At 45.2% G+C, this 22,503-nt stretch overlaps 2 protein-coding genes across 2 annotated transcripts; one reads left to right on the forward strand and one right to left on the reverse strand.

The window, feature by feature from the left end:
* Positions 1-7,828: 7,828 nt before the first annotated feature.
* LOC140252040 (uncharacterized) lies at positions 7,829-15,740 on the reverse strand. Its single transcript, XM_072336333.1, has 9 exons — positions 15,644-15,740; positions 14,776-14,889; positions 12,515-14,200; positions 11,846-11,945; positions 11,051-11,199; positions 10,767-10,879; positions 10,464-10,553; positions 9,712-9,834; positions 7,829-9,243 (listed from the first exon to the last, which is right to left on the reverse strand). Exons 1-9 carry the CDS (start codon positions 15,702-15,704, stop codon positions 9,049-9,051), a joined length of 2,631 nt encoding a protein of 876 aa, XP_072192434.1. The 5' UTR covers positions 15,705-15,740; the 3' UTR covers positions 7,829-9,048.
* Positions 15,741-18,604: 2,864 nt separating this feature from the next.
* Positions 18,605-22,410, forward strand: LOC140251774 (glutamine amidotransferase-like class 1 domain-containing protein 3, mitochondrial). Its single transcript, XM_072335846.1, has 4 exons — positions 18,605-18,778; positions 20,054-20,225; positions 20,990-21,191; positions 21,788-22,410. Exons 1-4 carry the CDS (start codon positions 18,671-18,673, stop codon positions 21,978-21,980), a joined length of 675 nt encoding a protein of 224 aa, XP_072191947.1. The 5' UTR covers positions 18,605-18,670; the 3' UTR covers positions 21,981-22,410.
* Positions 22,411-22,503: the final 93 nt, after the last annotated feature.

Here is a 22,503-nt window from a genome sequence, read left to right on the forward strand (position 1 = left end):
ATTTGGAGGGTTTCTGTAATGTTTTTCCCTGTACCAGAAGCAGTGTCCAAGCAGCAGATCTCTGCCAGTTCCCTACAGTTGTTCTTTCTCCTCCCTCCTACTCTGGGCAGGCAGATTGTTCCCTTGGCATGGATGCAACACCACCTCCTAATACCCAAAGGACAAACCCCTTTCCAGCTCCCCTTTACCATGGTTTTGGAGTATCCTGATCTGCTTCTCGTGGGCTTCTCCCCAGGGTCACATCAGAGCAGGAGTTCCCTCCCTCCCAAATCACCAGATGCTTCTCCAAGACCTGAGCAGCCAAACCTGGTGGGGCTTTTGAGGCTGCATTCCTCCCACACCTCATTATGAACATGTAAACAAACACTGACTCTGGTTCTGAGCGTGCTTGGCTTGCTTTGGCACTAAGGTTGTTGTCCCTCTGCTTCTCCTCAAGGTGCAGCCTGCCATTTAGCCTGTGCTCAGAAGTCCCCTTAAATAGCAGCTTTGACTCTGGCTCCAGGTGGTGGATGTTATTTCACTACCCACAGTCCCAATTGAAAGTCTTTGGCATCTGTTCCTCAGATCTGAACAGAGACTGCCCTTCACGCTGCAACCTGGAGCCTTCTGACCCTAAAACTCACCAGTACCCTCTGCTGAGGGCACTCACTGTAGGCTGTGCTGGGCACTGCAGGGCATTCCCAGCCTACTCTGGTTTTCCAGCCAACGCCAACTTCTCTAAGTAGAATGAAGTCATGCTCCCCTCCCTTCACATACCCTCAGACAGCTAAACAAGCCTCTGCACACACTGTACCCTTCTTCCACACACAAGTACATATTATGCCCTGGTGAGCCATCAGCTAGGGTAGCAGCTATATGACCAGTCCATGTGTCACCTTCTCCCCAGGGCAAGATCACCCTGGAGCAGGAATCTCCCTTCTCTGTCCCCTCAAGCACCTCACAACACATGTCAGATGGTTCAGCTGCATTTGGCATCACGGACCCAGCTGCTGGGAAAGCCAGGGCAAGGCTGGGCCAGCTGGGAGAGAAGCAAGGAAACCATGGGAGACAGGGAGGGCTGAGATGAAATGGTAGGGATTTCTGGGGATATTGCAAAATGTCATAATTCTCTCTGGCTCCAACCCAAAGTGGCATGCAACAAAGCCATCAAGAAGCCAGTGCAATAAAGCCCTGCTTCTTCACAGGGATAGCGTTACATGCAGTTCTTGTGCATCCCAGCTGCAAATGCTGCCACAGAATGTTTAGCTAAAATGTGCAGGTAAATGAATTGCGTATCTATATTGGAAAAACAGGGAGAGAAAGCCACTATTTACAACTGGTCATCAGTGCAAAGAGCTGTTGATCTTCTGCAAGCCCCAGTGCTCTGAAGGACTTAGTAAATATCTTTAAGGCTAGCTAAGGTCCATCGCACAGCATATTGGACTATTTGAATGGCTGGACTGAATGATCTTAGGGATATTTTCCAACCTTTATGATTCTACGTGCTTGACTTCAAGCATGTGGTGAAGTCTCACAACATGGGGTTTCACTCGTGTTTCAATACTTGAAAAACTCCTTGACTTTTCCAAACAAATATGGTTGTCAAAGGTGGCCATAAATTGTTATAGCAGTAACAATAAAAAAGGAAGGAAGTCTATTCTTGTCCCCTCCATAACGTCTTCATTAGACTGCCTCTATACTGGTGGCACAGGACTGAGAGTGACCATAGCATTTTGGCTCAAGGGAAGGATGTGTATTTCGCCACCGGCTGTGATTAGTGCAATAAACAGCCCAGGATTTGGTAAACCAAGACAAAGTATTGCCTGTGATCTCCTGAGACCTTCTATGCGAACAATTTCCCAGTGGCAAGAGCAGCTCTCACCTTGCACTGCTGCTCTCTGGAAGGTAAATCACGACTGGAATGTCTCAGCCCTCGAGGAAAGCACCTGACACACTGTGATGGTAAGAAAATCAGGTTTTAAAATAAGAAAACCGTTTTGCAGCTTCTGAGCTATAGACAAATCTACAGTTTAGCTTGTAAGTGGAACAAGATAAGAAAGCATAAGAGCGTGCTTTCTACTGATGGCAGACAAAGATGGCAGAAGTGTTGTAAAGGTCCAAGATGAAAGGCTCTTTAAAAATTCCTTGTTTGGGTTGCTTTCCCCTCAAAACAACACTCAGCCCCCTGGAGTCTCCTGGGCAGGGCTTCATTTCTCTCCTCCGGGACAAGCATATCAAGGGAGTTAAGGCAGGAGTAAACTTCAGACTGTTTTTAGATCTATAAAGAAATCACCTAGCCCTGAAATCCACAAGCCTGACTCTATGGCTTGAGTTTGGATTATGAAATGAGTTTACCTTAAACCAACCAGACACCTCTTTCCATCTCAGAGGGCATAAACCCACTGAAGGCTTCATTCTTTCCTCTCAGTCATAATTTGGAGATGCCCTAAGTGCCAGCAGTAGCTATAGGGGGACCCCAAACTGTATGTTTTCACAAATAATGCTTCATGTATTTGTATATGCTGGTGGAATTTTCCCTCTTGGCTTCAGATGATAGCTTATTTTCAGGAGAACCATGATTTTTCAGAGTTATTTCCTTAAGAACAAGGAAATATTCTTGAAAATCAAAGGATTGTCTATCAGCAGAAAACTATTCAATCAATAAACAGTCTTTATGTACAGTTAGACAATGAACTTTCTACGCATTGAGTTTCTATTGCTAAGTTGGGAAGTAAACAAGTGAGGTTATAAAAAAAAAGGTAATTTATTACCACCTGGGTTTACAATGAGACTCAGTCTTGTGAATATTCTGTTAAATGATGAGAAGATATGGCTAAGAGATGTTTGCGCTGTACTTATTTTCCAGTATCAGGTGAGAGATAACAAAGGGAAGATAGATGTTGTATTCAACACGATAAACTGCATGACTTCTTCCGTCTTTCCCCAGTCTGTTCCAGGAATGAGTGTGATTTTCTCTTCAGCAAACAAGGAAATACATTTTATTTCTTGTTGCTGTTTTGGTGCTGCTAAATAGAGTAATATTTCCTTATCAAAACAGATTTGGGTAAATCCCCCTTCTATTATCTCATCATTTCCTTTGCATGATCATCATGACAAAGTCTTCTTGTCAAATGCTGTGACCTGTTGTTTATAATCTCCAGTGATCTTGGTCAGAAATGTCCAATTTGATGCGTGACACCACCATAATATAGGAGCTGTAAAAGTAAAGCTGACTGAGGTGTGCCCAGGAAATAACTTCAAGAAAAGTCATGATTTTCCAATCGATGAAGTTCTCTGCCTTCAGGAGGGTTTTATTCAAGTGTTTTCCCAGTATGAACATCTCTAAATCCAGTAGCTGTTGGGTGTCCAGAGATCTTTCATGACTTAGGTTAGCACGTCAGGTTGTCCACTCTACCACCTTACTCAAGTATTAAATCAAATTTGCCAGCGTGCTCTGAGCTGTTACCACGACAAATGAGCCTGGAATATGATCAGTAAGCAACCCACAGTGGGTGAGCAGCACTGACTCCACGCATGTACCAAGTCTTTGTTTCACAGAAATTTAGTTCAAGAACTTGGTGAACATCAACAACTGTTGTGTAGTTGTGTGCTCACAATTCTTCCCAGGGACTCAAAACAAACTCCCCAAGCCTAGACCACTCCTGGTAGCATTTTTGCAAGGTTAGAGAGGAACAAACACACCCCCCTTAGATCAACAACACGAGCCTTCAATCCCTTTATTCATGTTCTTTAAACACAGGGTCCTTTCATTAGGGCTATTAGCAATAGGCCTTAATGCCTCTTGCTGTGTTTTCCATTGTGAGATGCTATGTATTGCTGAAGGCTCATTTCCAAATGGAAGCTGGCAATGAGCAATGAGGCCTTTAAATCCCAATCAGAGGGGAACCAGGGATACTGGATACACTCAACCATGTCGCATTTGACCTTAAGTCTCTCCTGTGGATGGTCTCTTCATTCTGCCCCACTTCCCAACCTTAGCGCTTGTTCAGGAATTAGCTGAGCTTTAGTGAGATGGTTTTCAGGGACAGAACATCAGTTTGGCCAGGGAAGAGCAGCACATTTTTCTGTGCATTTAGACAGTGGAATTTAGACTCTCTCTTAATGGAGAGGCACTGACAGGAGCAGAAGGTTTAGACAAGAGGGAAGAAAGTTTCTGTTCTATTAAAAGAAACATGGTGCAAAATGCTGTTGCAAAACAGAATGTTGACTCATATCATCACGGAAGCAAATTGCACGGAATATCACTGGTGGTGAAGGGCATCACTTCTCTGTTCCAAGAAAGATACTGAAGTCTGATGGATGGAACACCACCTCAATAGGGACATGGCCATGACAGTATGTTTCAGGACTTGGTTCCTCCACACCTGGAGCTGACTCATGCCCAAAGAGTTGTGTTATCTGCTTTCGGTTCTGCTCAGCCCTACTCTCCTTACTTTGCTTCTTCCTTATTCTTGTTTTGCTTTGGGGGTTTTGGTTGGTTGGTTGTTTTTATTTGTTTGCTTGTTTGTTTTTCACTCTTTGATTCTTTCACATTATCTCTCAGTTTTATGTTTTCCTGGAGACAGTGAGATCATAGCCCTGTGACTAGGCATTTTGTCAGCAAACATTTTGAATACAATTTCATGCAGAGCAGCGGGAAAAAAAAATCAACGTATTAGCATTTATTGCGCACACAAAAACATTACTATTTCTTACCCTTCCCCTACAGATGTGGTCGGACTCAAATCGTCCATATTCAGGAGTACCTGTAGCACCAGAGCCAAGAAAAGCTCAAAGGACCATCAGATGTATGAAGACAGCCTTCAGCTACAAGGCCCCTGAGAGCTACTTTGCTTCATACCAGACATTTGTCTCTGAGGAGAGGTGGCTTTAGCTTGATCAGTTCTTCACAGTGTCTTTGGAGAGCTGGGGCCTGGAAGCACAGTGGAGAATGTAACACTAATACTGGTTCTGGAAGTCTATAGAAAACCCATCTCAGCTCCCATCAGGGACAAGGGGAATCATGCTTGCGTCCTGTGTGCCATTGGTCATGGCCATTGCTGCTCATTGGATCTGGTCTAAGCAAAGCTACTTTGTCTTCTCCTTCCCTACTTCTCCTCCTGTACCATCATTTCTGCTTCCCACTAAAGGCTCTTTTAGTAATTTGAAGTTGGTATATTTTGCAAGTGAACACAGCTGCTGGCAGGCAAGAAGGGCCTGGAGACCTGCAGGGAGATAGGAAGCAGGACAGAGGCTGTGGAAAGCCCTAGGCCACACAAGATCTGATAACCTGGGTGGTGAAATGACCCTTTGCAAGGCTGCAGGTGGAAGGATGCCACAGGCAGTCATCAGGCTCATGGGAATAGTGAGGAGATAAGGTGAGCCTGGTGAGGGGCTGTAGATAGTAACTCATCCTATGGCACAGTGCACAGAACGGAAATGTGGGCACATCCTGCCATCTTAGGGTGTTGCCACTGGCTGCTCAAGGTCGTAGTGGAACCTGGAGGAATGAGAAGCTGGTCCTGTGCATGTGTCATGATTTTAGCAGATGTTTAATAGGGCTGCAGAGACGCAGCCAGGCACAGAGGCAACACTGAACTGGATGCACAGGACAGACTTCCCCATCCTGTCTCAAGAGGCTCAATTTCCAGACTGCTTCTATTTTCCCAAAAGATTTTTACACAGTTTCTTCTGTCAACCAGCTATCTCTGTTCTGCCTTATTCTGATCCTCAGCACAGACCTGTTGCATAAATTCCTTATTGTTACAGCTAGCACAGAAGCTGGGGACACCCAGATGGCTCAAGGCCATTAGAGGTTGTTTGGCCCTTGGCAACACAGCCATAACAGACAGAAATCCAATACAAGTATAAATGGCTTTTGCAGAGCAGCTGAAGATCTGGCCCAAGCTTTGAGATACGCTGTTTCATTGTTGTTCTTAATATTCCTTCAAAATGTGACAAACCAGATTATCTAGTCATGCTGTAGTAATAACCCTAAGCACTTGATGTTATAGGGAGGAGTAACTGGAAGAATGCAGCAAGGGGAGTAAGACAAAAAATCACTGCAGGTTGTGTTTTCATAAGCCCTCCGTAGTACCGAGGAGATGTAAAAGTTTTGCTTTCACTGATTTCCACACAATAAGGAGGACTTTCCTTCTGATTTTCCTTCCAGTTGATGGCCCATCCTGAGCCATAAGTGGATGCTCTCTTTCCTATTTCAGGAGGAGCCAAATAGATGAGGTGTGTCCCTACAGCTCCCAGTTCTTGGTGTTTTCTTAAATCAGAGGCAGTCGTGGGGCATTTCTGAGTCTGTCCATGTCTCAAGCCCTGTCTCAGCTGGTTTCACTCAGGAGGTAGTGGTGATGCCACCCTTCCTCTCTGAACCACTCTACCCACTGGAGTATCTGGTCCACCCACTATACCAACACGCACCGTTACGAAGATGCCATTGAGTCAGTTCCTGTTCTTATGGCACCGTTCTATTCTCAGAAAGGTGAGTTGGCTTTTCCTGCAACTAGAAAATGCCCTTCTTTGTTTTCCATTCTTGTTTCCATTGACACAGATGTCTGGATTGTACAAAGGGCAAAATCAAGGAGGAACGTGCCTGCTTCCTGGGTTGTTTCCAACCCCAGTGGGACTGAACTGTTGTTTTTCTTCACAAACAGGCCCATTCTTGAGCTTATTTTGTCTCCCAGAGCGACCCTTCAGGCCTTCAGACCTCAGGGTCATTGACAATTAAACCAAAATTGGCCCTTCCTGTAAATCTCTTGATTTTCTTCAGTGACTTCAAACTACTCCTTGGATGGATATTTGAGGGTCTCAAATCCTTCTATATCCCTCTTGATTGCCACACTCCAATGTAGCGACTCCTTCTTAGTGAGCACGATGTGAGAGGAACAGCACCTAAAGGGCACATTGAGAGCCTCCTGTGAGGAGGGCTGGGCAACACTTTTTGACCAAACCCCATATTTTTAGGGGTGAAAGTATTTCACAAACTCTCATCAACATCTCAGCACAGATTTGATCAACGTTTTTTTTCAGCAAATTCTGCTGAAAAAGGCCAAAAGTTTATAATGGGAGTATTTTGGATTTGTCATTTGTAACAGTGGCTCTTTTCTTTTTCTATTTCTTTTTAAAAACATTCTGCTTAGGCTTGAATACTGGGAAAACTCTGGAAGTATTAGGAATTATTCTGCCCTTACTTAATGAAAGATCCCACTTAAGTCTCTTCTTTCATCCCGATTTGCTTTCATCTCAATTTATTTCATCCTGGTTTGCTCGTACACAAGAGAGGTGTGGGAGGGGCACAGCAAGGACTGAATTAAGTGAGGTTGTTCCCTGTCTTGCACCCATCATGTGAAATGGATCCCAGTGAGAGAGGAAAAGATGGATCGAGGCAAGGCACCTTGTGAAGAATCCAGCTTTCCAAACTTCTTTTAAGCTATGCCACACTAAAACATACTATTATATGAAGCATGAGGAAGCAGCACCCATACCTTATTTAAGCCAAGGCCATAGCAAAAAGGCTTTGTAATGCTTCTTTCTAGGTTCATGTTTCTTACTGTGCTTCCTCAGATTGCAGTGTTTATTATTTTTCTAAAACTTGGTTAGGAAAAAGAGCCAGATTCAGCCTTGTTGTTTATGAACTCATTAGCAGTACCCAGCAAGGAAGCTGGCACCGGGGGGTTGAGGTTAGTTATTATGGTTTCCTTCCCCCTTCTCTCACATTCTTGAAAGGGATGCAATTTGATCCACTTGTAAGATCATTTGTGCACCGTTGGCAACCTCAAAAAGGCATGAGCATGTGACTTGCAATGTTATTTTCTGGCAGATGATAGCACAGACCTGTGTGACATGACTGTTTATTGAAAATATTTTATTGAATTCTGTAAATCGAGTTTAAGAGACACCAAAGAGATACAGTAAGTAGACCAGTAAAATGATTTCACGAACTCAGTTATCCGACAGTTTCCTTCTCTGCAGGAAGAGAGCCAGTTCTGTAAAGAACAAGCTGAGAAGACGTGGTTCACAGAGGTTTAGCAACTCTGACTGCACAGCATTTACGCTTAAGTTCCAATAGTGCTCCAAATGAAATCAATGCGATCGTTCATTGGTTTCAGCTGGAGTTTGATCAGCACCTTGCACCTGAGTCAGGTAAGAGTAATGTCAACAGTTTTCAGAGGCCAAACAAGCCGCTAACTGTATGGCCACGCAGATTTCACCAAGGAAAACTCCTTGAGTTTGTCTGAAATTTCTCATTACTTCCTCCAGTTCAGATACCACTCTGTACAAGATGGGCACCCTGAAGGAAATGTACCATGAAGTATGCACAGTTATGCCAAAAGGCAAGAGACCAGCTTCTAGCATTTTCAAATGCAGTGCATATGATTCCTTTGAAATTCATACTCGGCAGAAGATAAAATGAGAAGCGAGGGTTTTCCATAATGCTCCAGCACTTCTAAGGTAATACTGCTGGAGTCATCAAAATGACAATTCTACCCTCACACTGACTGTGAAAAACAGAAAATGGCACCTCAGACAACAGCACTTGTTTTAGTGTTGGCTTTTGTGACTTCTATTCAGAGAAGATAAACCAGGGACAGCCCCAGTTCCCAAGACTACATTTTGCTTCGTCTTTTTAAGAAGTTCACTGTATTCACTAAGACAGTACCTGAATACACCTTCCCTTCTTCCTCTTCCATTACTAGCCTCATGCAGTGTTTGTCCCCTAACATATAATTACATAACGTTTCAAGTTATTCTCTGCCCCAAACCAAAGGCATTAACTTCTAGTGAAAAGAAAAAAGCTCTGTTACCCTGGGCTCAGCCAGTCACTGACATAACACTTTCCTTGCAGTGAGAGCTGGCAATCTCTTTAAGTGAAAATATTGCTTCTACAAACTGGGTGAATGTGATTGTAAGTCAGGGATATTTTAGCAGTATCCATAGAAAGGTGAATAAGTCACCCCTGTAGCTGAGAAATCGCTCCCATTCCCCAGTTTGACCTATACATCATTTTCCAGCAAACACCTCCCTCCTGAGCACATAACTGCTTGACCTGAACAGAAGTCAGAGGCGCGTGTGGTTCTCACGGCTTCCATCAGCAGACTGCACTGCAACCCTCCCTGCGGAGGCAGCCGTGCCCACCCCGTTGTGCACAGCATGGACATGATTCAGATGCTCTTCCCGGCCTTTTGTGGTGCAGCCGTCACTGTTAGGGACCAGTGAGTATTTCTTCTGCACCTGCTCCAGTAGCTGCAGCACCTAGGTTTAATAAACACAGCTATAAGTGTGTTACTAGTTAGAGAGAAAGCACTAACCTCTTCTCTTCTTTCTCTCTTACTTTTTCATAACTACCTGTCTGGGCCCATTCTTGAGGTTACACTAAGCATTTCTAACTGCTCAAAGGTCTCTGGGACAGGTGTGAATAGAGAGTCTGCCCCACTGAGATCAAATTCCTTGGACCTCAGAGCCCTTTCCCCGAGGAATCAATCTTATGCTGCACATCCCTCAGGAATCTGCCCGGCACAAAGAAGTGCAATGATGACTGCAAGATCAGGACACAGGCAATGTGGAGATCTTTCGTACTGCACTGAGATAACTCCTCACGCTATCACAGGTCTTTTTTTATCTTTTTATTGAACAGGAAATGTTCAGTCTGAAGCTTATTTCCCGGGTATGGGCAAAGCAGAGGAAGAAAGGGAGAATCAATAAGATCAAGTTTAATTTTACCTGAGACTTGGGAATTATACCAACTCTGAAGAATCCTATGTTTCCACTGTCAATTTTGGTGCAGTCCACAACAGTAGAGGCAATATTCTCTGGAGAAGGGCCATCGCAAAGAACTGCATCCACCTGAAGAGCAGCAAATTTTCACACCAAGTTCAGACACGTGGGCAGTGAATCAGTAGTACAAGCAAAACAGGTTTGCATCAGCTGAGGAGCTTTGAAGGATTCCCATTCGAAAAGCAAAGGTATAGAAAAACAGTTTTTTGAGGAGTAAGTGGTGAGAGATTTACATAAGCTGCCATGAATATATGGTCCTAAGGGTTTAGGATCTCAGGATACTTTCAAGCTTCAGTGCCTGTTTCAGATTAGCTTCAGCTTTAGATGGGAATCCCCAGTGTTCTGATAACTCAATGGCAGTTAGAGCCCTGGCACCATTAGGCATCAGTGCTTCTGTTTCTTGTACAAAGTGAAGCATTCTTTTGTTGCTCGTATCATCCTTTGTTTGAAGACAAACTAATTCATGTTGCCAAGCCATAACTATACTGTACAAACCAGAAGCATTTTGGTTTCCCATCAAGTTTCTCATTTTATTGTTCTCTCACTCCATCACCAACACGAGGAGTGTCAGTGACATATTTCATTAAATATTTTCCCATATTCTTGATATCCTGTATTGACTTGCCTACTGGGAACAGAGTGATTGTGCTCCTCCTTTTGGGACCTGCTGGACTGAAAAGACATAAAGCCACCTTTACCTTATCTCCCAGCTTGGCATATACTTGGTTGTGGTGTGTTGTGTCTGCCTCTCCTGTTGGGTTAGCTGATGTGACCACAATGGGGCCAACCTGGTGACGAAGAAGAAAATGGGTACAAGATCTCTCAGCAAGTTTTGTGGTACAGAACAGGTTGTTACACCAGCAGCTACTGTGCAAGTAAAGTCACCGAGTGTTAACACTCAGAACATAGGACGAGTTGTAGCTGATGCTGTTCCACAAGCCACAATTGGCTTCAAACAAACCTGTGCTTGCAACAGAAGTGTTCAAGGTAGGACCACTCACCAAGTCAATGAGGTGCGTGGTGACTGAGCAGTCAGGGATGCGGATGGCAACGCTCTGAGGGGTACCGACGTATTTAGCAGAGTCCTTCATTCCCAGGAAGTCCACCCATTCACCTGCATAAGGAGGAGTCACACAGCACTTAATGATGCGCATCAATCCAAACACGGCCATCTGTCTAGAGATACCGCCATGGAACACATGGCATTGCAGGGAAACATGGCTTAAAGCTGGAATTTCAAACCCAAAGTTCTCCAGAGAGGTTGGAAATAACAACATTTCCTCACCTCTGGGAATCACCAAGCTAATAGGAGATGGCCAGGCAGCATCCATGAAGTCCCAGAGGAGGGGGCTGAACAAATGTTTTGCAGGTTCCAGCTGCTTCAGGCTAGAAATCCAGAGTGACATGGGACGCTCCTGAGCCTGGCGCTTGGAGCTGGAAAGGAGGCAAGAAAAATGAGTTTGGAAGTAAGCCAGAATTTAATTTCAACCTGAAAAAGAAATGGTGTTGGACAGGTCTGGAGTTAGACGAAGTGCTGCAGGCCAAGAGTCTGTAATGAAAGTAGGTCCACTTCAACAGACAGTCTGAGAGGAAGGAACTTGAATGTCTGTTCCCAGTTATGATTTCCAAAGGAAGGCTTTAATTTATTGTGTAGTGATGGGTATAAAACCCAGTTTCCCAAGTTCTGAGGGGCCTCAGCTGCTTACAGAAGTAGAGCTAGAAATGTTTGTTAAACACAAGAGGGATTTTAGTCATGACAATATGTATCTAGAGATACGTACAATAACCCTCTGCTCTATTTTGAATTTCTTGATCTTTGAGTTTCCTTGTGACATCCAAGCTACATGGCTCCGTCACCTGTCGGGAGCCTTCAATATACTATAAGACAATTCCTGCTCAGCCTCCTTTTCTCATTGGGATCTTCTCCTCGGGCTTGTCATGTTATTGTTCCTGGGAAAACTAAGGTACACGTCTCATTGCTCTGAAGGGCTGCTGTAGCCAGGACTTAGTAGAAGCTGTATCTCCTACAGGCTTCCTTAGCCTGGGAAGCCTTCACCAGGGCAATGAGGTGCATACTCACCGGTGAGCTTTCTCCACAGCATCGGGCCGATTACAGGCTGCTACAAGCACATACACAGTATCTGTGGGGATGCCGCAAGTCCCTCCGTTCTTCAGGATATCTGTTGACATGTGAACAGGGCAGAATCCCTTGAGTGACTAGAAGTGAGGGTCTGTAATTCACGGGAGAGCTGTCACAGACAAAACAGCCAATTCAGTGCTCTCATCTCCTTTTTTCCAACTGGAAAAGTAATTCCTCCGACAGTGCATTTTTCTAGCATTCATCCAAGAAGAGATCTGGCATTTAGGGGATTCTGGGACATGTTCGTCTGGGCTAGAAGGCATTCAGCCCTGTGTAGAAAGCAAGCACCATGCATTCCCTGTAGAAAGCTGTCAGTGGTAGCCCTAGCCTGGAGGATACATGTTTCAGAATGGATGTGCTGACAGTGACCTGATATAGAAGAGACAGCAGTGAGTTCACTGCTAAACCCAAGTCCTTCAAGGATTTGGTCCTATTTCCCCCCCATAGTGATTTTAGTTTCTAAAACTTGGCCCACTCGGTCAAAATATAATCAGATTATCATGGTTTCCACATCTAGATTGAAAAAAATGTCCTTTTAATACTGTTCTGCTACAAAATCTCCCAGAATTACCCCTCCACCCTGCATAATCCCCTATATATTTCCCTTACCTGCAATTCTCTTGACTGAGGAAGCTTTCCTGGCAGGCAGGTGAAGGCACTTGGTCATTCCTCCCCCCACACCACTAAGCTGCACAAGGGGCCTACCCATTGGTAAGCAGGAACCCTCAAAGGTACTGTTGAAAAGGGCAGACAGGAAGCAGTAAAAGCTGACCAGACCAAAGATGAGAGAGGCAGCAATGTCATAGCCGGCTGGAAGTGCACTGATGGCATCCAACAGGAAGCTGACAGCAATAAGCAAGAAAGTGAGGGAGTAAAAGAACCAGGTGATGCTTAAGAAGAGCGTGCAGAAGACAATGAAGCTATTGAAGAGCATGAAAGCAATGATCCCTACTGCTGTGTGGAAGCTTCTGCTAGTGCCATAGAGGCCACCATATCTCGTCAAGCCCCAGATGATCCACATGACAGCATAAAGAATGAAGGCACTGCTCTCCAGGGTTTTACCCCGGGCAAAGGCCACTGAGCCACTTAGAAGCTTAAGGATCCCACCAGCTACCACCACCCATGGAATTACAACGGTGTCAAGAGGAGCTTGTGTGTCCACTGTCACTGTTATTGCAAAAGAAGCAAGGACACTACATGCATAGCCAAGTACTTCTGCATCTGCATACTTGGAATACCCTAGGTAGGGTGTGTGAAGGTTTGTCCCTTCACGAAGCTTCAGAAAACTGCTGCTAGAAACCAAGTCCTTCGCAACAGCCTTCCCTGTTGGGATTTTGGCACCCGCTTTCGCATTGTACAGGTGAATCACAGTCATCAAGGCTGAGGCCACAAAGATGGCCACATCCACACCTTGGGGTCCACCTTCAAAAAATCCCTTGGGACGGCAAGCTAATGCAATGCAGTAGGCCACGTAAAACAGCAAATACAGGCCATCCACCAGGCTTTTAAGAGTGAGAAAAAGAGCCAGGACCGCAAAAAGAATTGAAAAAACCACAAGGAATGGGATAGGGAAAGTTGGCTCCTCTGTTTGCCAGATTGGGTATAGAAGGCAATAGCCTCCAGCAAATTTCAGGATGGAAGTGAAACCGAAGAATGTAGCCATTAGTACATCCATTGCACGGTATGATAAAATACAGGCACCAATCTGGTAGATCCCAGCAGCCCACAGCCAGGGCACTTGACCAATAAATAGTTTGCTAGTGACGCCCAGGAGCCTACAGCCGAAGACACTGGCAGACAGCATGTTCAGGATAAGACCAGTGACTGCAAAATGATTCATGCTGCCACTGGTGGACTGGATCTGCTCATGGGCCTTATTTTTGGCCAGATCTGTGCCAGGGATGGCAATTTTCTCTTTGGAGAGGAAATAAAGAATCCTTCCCAAAGCAAAGTAACCACCAGCTAAGCAGACAATCATATAATTGCAAGCCACAGCAGAGGAACCGAAAGCTGTGTTATAATGCATGGCAACTTCATGAGCACTGGCAAGTGAGACAGCAGAAGCAATCACAGCTAGGACGACCTCTTTGTTAAGGAAGCCCACCACTGCAATAATGAGTAGTGCCAAAGTAAACGTGACCAGGCCAGGCACCAAGGCATTGCGGAAGTCACCGGTGTCGTTCAAAACTCCTTGCCCTCGCAGGATGAAGACCACTCCATAGCCACACCAGAACACTGAGATGGTCAGGAAAAGAGACGAGAATAGAGTGGCATTTCTTAGGCTCCTCCAAATTCCTATGAGACAAATGGCAGTGGAGACAGAAATGTGATTTCGACGTAGTAGGTTATGAAAAGTGGTACTTAGGACAGGCAGCTGTGCTACAGGCTTGTTGTGTGTTGGAACTACAATCACCATAGGAGCATGGAACTGCATGACTGTCAACAGAGCGACTGTGAGCTTGGGTTGCTCCGCACAAAAGGAGGAATAACTCAGCATTCATTCTGAAGAGTGTGGGTTTTGTTATAACCAGGGATTTTTCCCTTTCAGCCTCACACATCAACATGTCATTTCAACCCACAGATGTCTAAACTAGTCTCGGTGAGCTTGGAAACAGCTCTTAGGGAAATCATACATTCACTCTGTTAAAACTGTCAGAGATCATGATAAAGCATTTGTTCAAAACTAACGTTTAATTTCTTTGGTTGCTTATATAGAAAAATAGTGGTGTGCTCATACATTGCTCAAGCAGGAGACATCAGTGGTCTGGCAAGGCTGCCACAGTTTGTACAAACAGGTTGGCAAAGCAGACCAAACACATGTAAAGCTATAGAAGGGGAGGCCTAGAAGCTGGCTTCCTTCCGAGTCTTACCTGAATATGCCAAAAGAGATGATAAAATCAACAGAAGAATCCCTAGAGCTGTGCTGGGGATCACGGGGGCTGCTCTGAGTGAACTGTAGAAATGTACTGCCAGCAAGAGTGATCCTGTGTGTGATAAAGGAGGGGGAAAAAGAGAAAAACCTTGTAAACTTTGCCCACCTCCCCCCCCCCAAAAAAAAACCCACAACAGCCCACCAGGAGTGACAGGAGTAAGGAATAGAGAAAAAATAACAGTAAAAGATCAGTAAACAATGAAGTCAAGAGGGAGAGTGCTGTAACTTGGTTAGTGTCCAAGGTCTCACATCTTTCTGGGTGCTTACTTTTCATAAACTTCAACTTAATCGTATTTGAGAGCGCTCCCTCATTGCTGGGAAAGAGTGAGAAACAGCTGTCCGATTCCAACAAACACACAGACACGCTCTGAAGATGATCACATAAACCTTGTGACTACAGCAAACCAGCCTAAAAATGGAAAGGAGCAGCACTCAGAAAGATGAAATGCGAAGGACAAAAGAAAGGGAGTGGACGCAGAAAACAGAGCGGCAGGGAAGACAGATAGAGAAGAGAGGGAATTGCATTAAAAAAAAATATATTCACTTATGAAAATGACTATCAAAAAGCTTTGATTTGCTTCCCACCTGGGTTGGAAGAAGTACAAAACTTCAGGCCAGCATTTTAAAGCCAAGACAAATATTTTGTTGGCTGCTGGACCAGACAGAGGGATCTCCCGTCTCTAAAAGTTTTACCCAAGCAGAGAAGATTTGGAGTAAACAGACTTTTTAACCCTTTCAAAAAGGGGGTTGTCCGTGAAAGCTAGTCCCAACCCCATCCTCCCGCGCCAAGAAGACTCGATCCCTACCTGCGGAAATGCCCAAGAGCCCTATGGAGTAATGCAGTGACTCAGCTTTTCTGACTGCCATCGCAGAGTTCGCTTGAAGACCCAGATGCAGGCTGAAATGCTGCCTCTCTTTCTTCCCTAGCTCTTTATAACCAAACCAAGTCCACTGGCCTGTGTTCCTCCCTGCTCTCCACCCCTTTTCCCTACAAACATCTTCTATTAGTGTTTCTTTCTGCATGCGGGAGGAAATGCAAACGAGTTTCTTGCTGCAATAAATTTCAGTCTGAGTCAGAATGGACTGCTGGTAGCTCCCTCCAGGGGCCTGTTAATTTTACTGTTGATTAACCCTTGTTAAAAAAGACACTTGAAAAATAACACTTACGGTTTATTACTATTGCTGCCTTTTTGCTATTGCCAGTGAGGAAATTACACCGGTTAAAATTAAGGGTTTTTAAAGACTCCATCTTGCTGGAGCAAACAAGTATTTTGCAAGCCCAGGAGATCCCTGGGGACCAGTTATTTCTCCTAACACCGGCCACTATCCTCCTGTTTGCCCCCATCACAGCTATGAATGCCTGGCACCAGTGTCCTGTGCTGGGCAAGCCCAGGGCATGTTCAGTGCCATTCCCATAAAGGTGACTTTTGTCCGTGTGCCACTCCACGTCCATCTCATCCAGCCTCTCTGCACACACTCCCAGGGAACTCCTCCTAATTCCTAAGGGGCTTTCATGAGTGAGCTGTCAATGAAGTCCGGAGACCAACAGTGCAAGGATAAAATCTGGAAGAGTCTTACTGGCTTTCCAGGGGAACTGTGCAAGCAGTAAAGTGATACCTGTCATTGCCATGATTGTTGCTGTATCCCAGAGGTGACGTGAAGGACTTATTCAAAGTTTCCTCTTGCTTGTCATGGAGAACATGTGAGAATATGTGATTAGGAAGGTGCAGGAGGCCATAGAAAGCAATGTTCAGTGGCCCACGGTCATGATGGGATCATGTTGGTTACACATCAAATGGGAATCCAGAACAACCCCAGCCTGGCAGGATCGACAGATGATGCCAAAGGATGCTGCTCCTCCTGCTCTCTGAGCCACGTGGACTGGGGTGGCATGCTTCCAACGAGAAGCTGGATCCCTCTATTGGCCCCCAGACATTTGTGGTTTCTTCAGTGCTTTGGAGGATACACTTGAAGAACAGCTATGGCACAGAAGAGTTCCTTCACACTCAACTTCACGAGAACATTAATGCAGATTTAAGCAACGTATTGATGTCTGCACATGCTCTCGCAATGGAAAAATTTAGCTGAAAAATATTGTCAAGAGTATGATTGCTGCAGGTAGATCTTTAAGTTTAATATGCCTATTGAGATACACTTTGTCACACAAGGAAGCAAGCTCTAGAACAAGCCTATTTTATCCAGTTACATGTAGGCAGTTCTTTCAGAAAGGGGAAACAACACCATCAGTTTGCAATATGCAGAGCTACATGATGTGGTTCACTCCAAGTCCTAAATTCATTTAAGTCATCAGCCATGATCTATCTTAGAATCACAGAATGGCTTGGATTGGAAGGGACCTCAAAGGTCATATGGTTCCAAGTCCCCTGCCGTGGGCAGGACTGCCAACCTCCAGATCAAGCACTAGATCAGGCTGTCCAGGACCTCATCCAGCCTGGCCTTGAACAGTCTTTCTTCCATCATTAATTGGACTGCTCTCCTATCAGTTGAAGGAGGAAGAAACTGTCTTTTCAAGTTGCAGCATGATTCAGCTGTTTCCCCCTCCCTCCTCCCTACCCACCATAAGAGGAAATAATACAGTTCTAAATTACACTTGCAATAACTTAGATACGAAACCAAGCAGCAAAGAAAAGGCTTTGGGAATTTCCTCCACTTATCTCACATTTTAATTTTTTTCATGGATAATAACAGCTGTTTTTCTACCCACCTAACAGGTGCCTTATTCCTGCTTACAAGCAGTTGAGTTGAGTATATGGTGCCCAACATCATTGCTTTTAAGATGCATGCAATAAATGAAGTCACATGGATCAGAAAAGAACATCTTTTTTATGCCTGCTATGACTCAAGATCCCGCCAAGCAACTATCTCACTAAAAACTAAAAACAACAAGTGAAAACACTCCATATCTCTTCTGAGAGAGAGAGAAGGAAAGTTTCTATACGAGTAAGCCTTGAAAAATGTTCTTTAGTCAAGTTGCACACATTTTGTCATTGGCTGAAAAACGACAAGATGGGCTTAAGAGGTTGTTTCGACACTGCAAAGATGAGTCAAAAACACTCATGATCTTTTCAGGCGTGAGCATATCAAGGATGAGAGAGAACAGGCCTCCACATAAGCAAGGCAGCATCCCCACCACATGCTGTGAACCTTACAGCCATGTACACCTATATTGGTCAGAGCTCTGTCAGTTCTTATTACCATTTTCCTTGAGAATGCTGTTGTTACCTTCTGGGACAGATGGTGCTGTTGATGGTGAATTGTGTTATTCATTCCTAACTCAGGACCTGAGAGCCAGGAAACAACTGCAAAACTTCTGCTGAGAACGCTTAAGGTCAGAAAAGGATATCTTGGTGCTAAAAGGAGAGAAGCTGCCAGGGCAGTGTAGGGTTTTCAACATGGGGCATGGATAGGAAGTGCACTGGCTGGAATTCTTGCTGTGGGCTAGCTCCCTGTGATACCACCTTATGCGCAAAGATTTTAGTGCCTTAGTCTGAAGTAGAATGGAAAATCGACATCTCAAAAGGAAAAACAGCTGCTTTGTTGAACAGCTCTCATCAGCTGGGGACACTCTGGAGACAACGTGCTGGTAAGAATGTCTGCATGGGAGCAGTCAGTTGAGGAAACAAATAATATTTACATGCCCTGCCTGTAATGCTGGAAATAAAACGGTCTTGCCAGTAAGAAATTCAGCCCAACCCTCCTGGCCCCACCTGCTCCTGGGGGAGGGATCAAGCTATAAAAGGCTCCAGGCGGCGCACGGAGATGCACAGCAATCTGGGGGTTCTCTGGGGAATCTTCCTGCTCTTTTTGTGACCATGGGAAAGAGAGTGGCTGTTGTGCTGGCTGGCTGTGGGGTGTACGATGGCAGTGAGATCCACGAGTCTTCAGCTGTGTTGGTGCATCTCAGCAGGGAGGGGGCACAGGTAAGAGGCTCCTGCCCCATCTCTGTCTCTCTTTTTGCCCTGGCTCTGCTTTTCAGCTTGTCTCTCTTGCACAAGATACTGCTCTTAACAGCTTTGCATCTTGCTAGACCAGTCACAAGCTTCTCACTTCTGCTGGGACGATTGCAAAGCGTTAAGTGAGAGGAGTCAAAGCAGACGGCAGCGTCAGGGCTGCTACAGCAAACATGAAGAGCTCTCTGCTCTCTGCTTTGCACTCACAGCGTTGCTCTACGAGAGGACTGGCTGTGTGCTTTGTGTTCAGCCACTCTTTGAACTACTCAAACACTGAAGCAAACTTCCTTAAGTGAACCTCTCTGTTTCTGGCTTGTACTTCCTCTCCCTTCCGCTTTGGCGTTTCTGTTTCAAAGAAGACAACTAATGACTTTGGCTGTTTGCAACTCATCTTTTTATAACACTGAAGATTGAAACAGGAAATAGGTGAGTCCTTGCGAGTTGAACTGGAGAAAGGGCAAAAAAGGGTGATCCTGCAGCAACTGATGTTACAATGCTGGTCGCAACAGCTGCTCATCGATAGAGGAAGAAAAGAGAGAGGAACCCTGAGCAACGTTCCTTTCAGCTCTGAGCCACCCACTGATCTGGGTCAGAGCTGGTTTCTTGGAAACTGGAACTGCCCCACTAAACACGAAGGCACGGTGCTGATTTACGTGTGCTGCACAGCCTGCACACCTAATTCCAAAGCCTTCAGAGTGTTCGCGTTGTGGATTAAAGCTGAGACTTGTCCAAACTGTCTCTCCGCTGTCTGTAGCCTCGCCTCTTCGCTCCTACAGCTGCTGCAGTCCTCCCGCTTTACCCTAAATCGGCGAGCTTAAAGCATCGCCCTGCGCTTATCCCTTGATTGGCAGGGACCTCTAGTGGAGAAGACTCAGCCACAGTATGGGGTAACCGGCTTTATGAGCACGGGCTGCAGCAGCCACAGCAAAAGTGATAGCTTGGGATATGAATGGAAAGCCCTTGGAAATGAGCTTCATGCACTGTTCTTGGAACGGCTTGTTTTCCTAGGAAGGAAAGGAGTGGCTGCTCCCTCTCCACCATTTCAGCTCCCAAAATATAACAGTACATGTAACAATAACTTTCCTGTTCCCAGTATCGGATACAGGTGAGCCTGAGGGTCACTGCAATCACCAACAAAGCTATTTCCTAACAAAGCAACTCAGGTATTTTAGTTTGCTATCTATGGTATCGAACATGTTTAGGATACATGCCTGAAGGATAACAGACCTTTTCTTCCCTTCTCAGGCAGAGGTTTATGCTCCTAATGTTGACCAGATGCATGTGGTAGACCATGTGAAAGGACAGCCGACTCAGGAGAAGCGCAATGTACTAGTTGAAAGTGCCAGAATAGCCAGAGGCAACATCAAGGATCTAACTAAGCTGGATGTCAAGGGGCTGGATGCCTTAATCATACCAGGTAGGTCGGTATGTGTGGTCTGTATGCCCACGGTCTTGGAACACCTTAGATATATGTAAGCCTTGAAAAATACAGGCTGAGAGATACTGCCCAAAGCCACTGGGGAAGAAGAGCATTTGGGAGACGGGACTGGAATGATGGACATCTTCCATCTGTGCTTGCATAAACATATTACAAGAGCACCTGGCAATGCAGAAGTTTTTCCTAAGAAGAGAGAGCAGATGATAGCCACCAATTGACTTATTCTCTGTACCATCTACTCAGCTTCTTTCCACTGGATGTAAGACTATCCCCTCCCCACCTACATGCCTGCCCTACTATCAAGAGAAGCAAAAGTTGGGACACAGAGGGTGACTCAGAAGTGAAAAATGTAACCTCTTCTGAAATCAGTCTTCGGTGAAAGTATTTCACTGGGGTTGGATTAGACCTGGAGCAAGGATTAAAAAACAAGTGAGAGCTTGTCAGCGTGCTTCACCATAACAGAAAGAGAAGAGCTCATGAGTGGAACAGGGTAACCAGCAGAGCACTGATACCTCTCCAATTCAGTGTTCTTTAGAAACAGAGATGGTGCTTTAAAATTATATCTTATGGTGGTCAGGAGCTGAGAATATTCAGCGGCTTGCAAAAGTTGTGCTTTCTTCTGCCAGTGTTACCTAAACGCTTCTATCCATCAAATCCATTTTAACATTCTAACAAACCATACCTGACAAAAATCCTGCCCTGGAGCACTAATCTTCCTGTCTAACCTGTTCCCCTTTTCTCAGGTGGCTTCGGAGTGGCTAAAAACCTGAGTACTTGGGCCACCCAAGGAAAGAACTGCACGGTCTCCAAAGAGGTAGAAGACGTCCTGAAGGCATTCCATGCTGCCAAAAAGCCCATTGGCCTGTGCTGCATTTCTCCAGTGCTGGCAGCCAAAATCTTCCCAGGCTGTGAGCTGACTGTCGGTCATGACACAGAGTGTGAGAAGTAAGTAACATTGGGATACTGGTATATATTCGCACCATGAAAGTCACAGAGTCAGCAGTCTCTCCCCAGTGTATCTCGTACTGTGCCTCGTGCACCTTTCAGTCCCAGGGCAGGAAAGATGCCAGAGCACTGACTAAAAGTTAAGCAGATCCTAGGTAGGAACAAGGTGGTTGCATAACACTGGTTTAAAAGGCAGGGATAAAGACTGACATTATCCATCCTTGAAAGCTGTGACTGAATTCTTCCAGCAGCAGTGAAGAAACTGATGGCTCTTGTTATTAGTATTAGAAAGCTGGTGAAGAAAACAAACCCCAGAATAAGTCTAGACTGCATAGAATTAAGCAGCAGAACAACTATGCCGGAACATCAAGGTTTTATGTCAGCTTTACTTCAACGCTGTAAACTGGAGATTTCCCTGATGCTACAGACTTAGAAAAAATCTTTTGACGGGAAAAGATTTAGAACATATTCAGCAGGCTTTTTACAGGAAGCACCCATGTCTTTGTAATGGCCTACAAGCTGCTGTTGTGAGGTGCAAACAGGCTTTTCGTTGTAGGCTTTTCTCATATCCTCGACACGAGTCTTTTTTCTTTCAGATGGCCTTACGCAAAGACGGCTGAGACCGTGAAGGAACTTGGCTGCAAGCACATAAACAAACACGTCACTGAGGTTCACGTGGATGTGAAGAACAAGCTGGTGACCACCAGTGCCTTCATGTGCAATGCCCCCATTCATGAGATCTACGACGGCATCGGAAAAATGATCAAAGAAGTGATCAGACTTGCCTGAATGCCACAAAGCCAAATGTTAACAGGCAAACTGCTACTCAGAGTCCTCCCCCACACTGGGTGAGAGAACTGGAGCAATATAAGATTGGCATACTTTATCGTGGACACACCGTTTACTGTAATGACCCCAAATCAGCAGCAATTGTGTGATTCTGGGCTGTCAGCGCACCATAAGCTGACACACAGACACCAGGTTTCCACGGGGCTCAAATGCCACCATTATCTGTGGTTCTGAGTAGCGGGGCAGTTGCCTGGGTCTTTTCAGTTCTGACTTGCTGACCTGACAAGCACATTGTGTGCGAACAGGAATTGTTCTTTGTTATAAATCCATCCCTCCCTGCCTTTCACCAAATCACAGAATGGGTGAATGAGTGGCAAAAGGAAGGAGCACAGTTTTGGTACTGAATAAAACAGACATATTTTACAAAGGCTGAATTCTGCTTTTATTTCTTTCTTCTGCTCCGCGCTGGGATACGTTCTTAGTGCTGGTGGTTGGACAGTAAATGGGGAGAACAGCACAGAAG

The sequence above is a fragment of the Excalfactoria chinensis genome, chromosome 4 (assembly GCF_039878825.1).
Source record: "Excalfactoria chinensis isolate bCotChi1 chromosome 4, bCotChi1.hap2, whole genome shotgun sequence".
Classification (NCBI taxonomy): Eukaryota; Metazoa; Chordata; class Aves; order Galliformes; family Phasianidae; genus Excalfactoria; species Excalfactoria chinensis.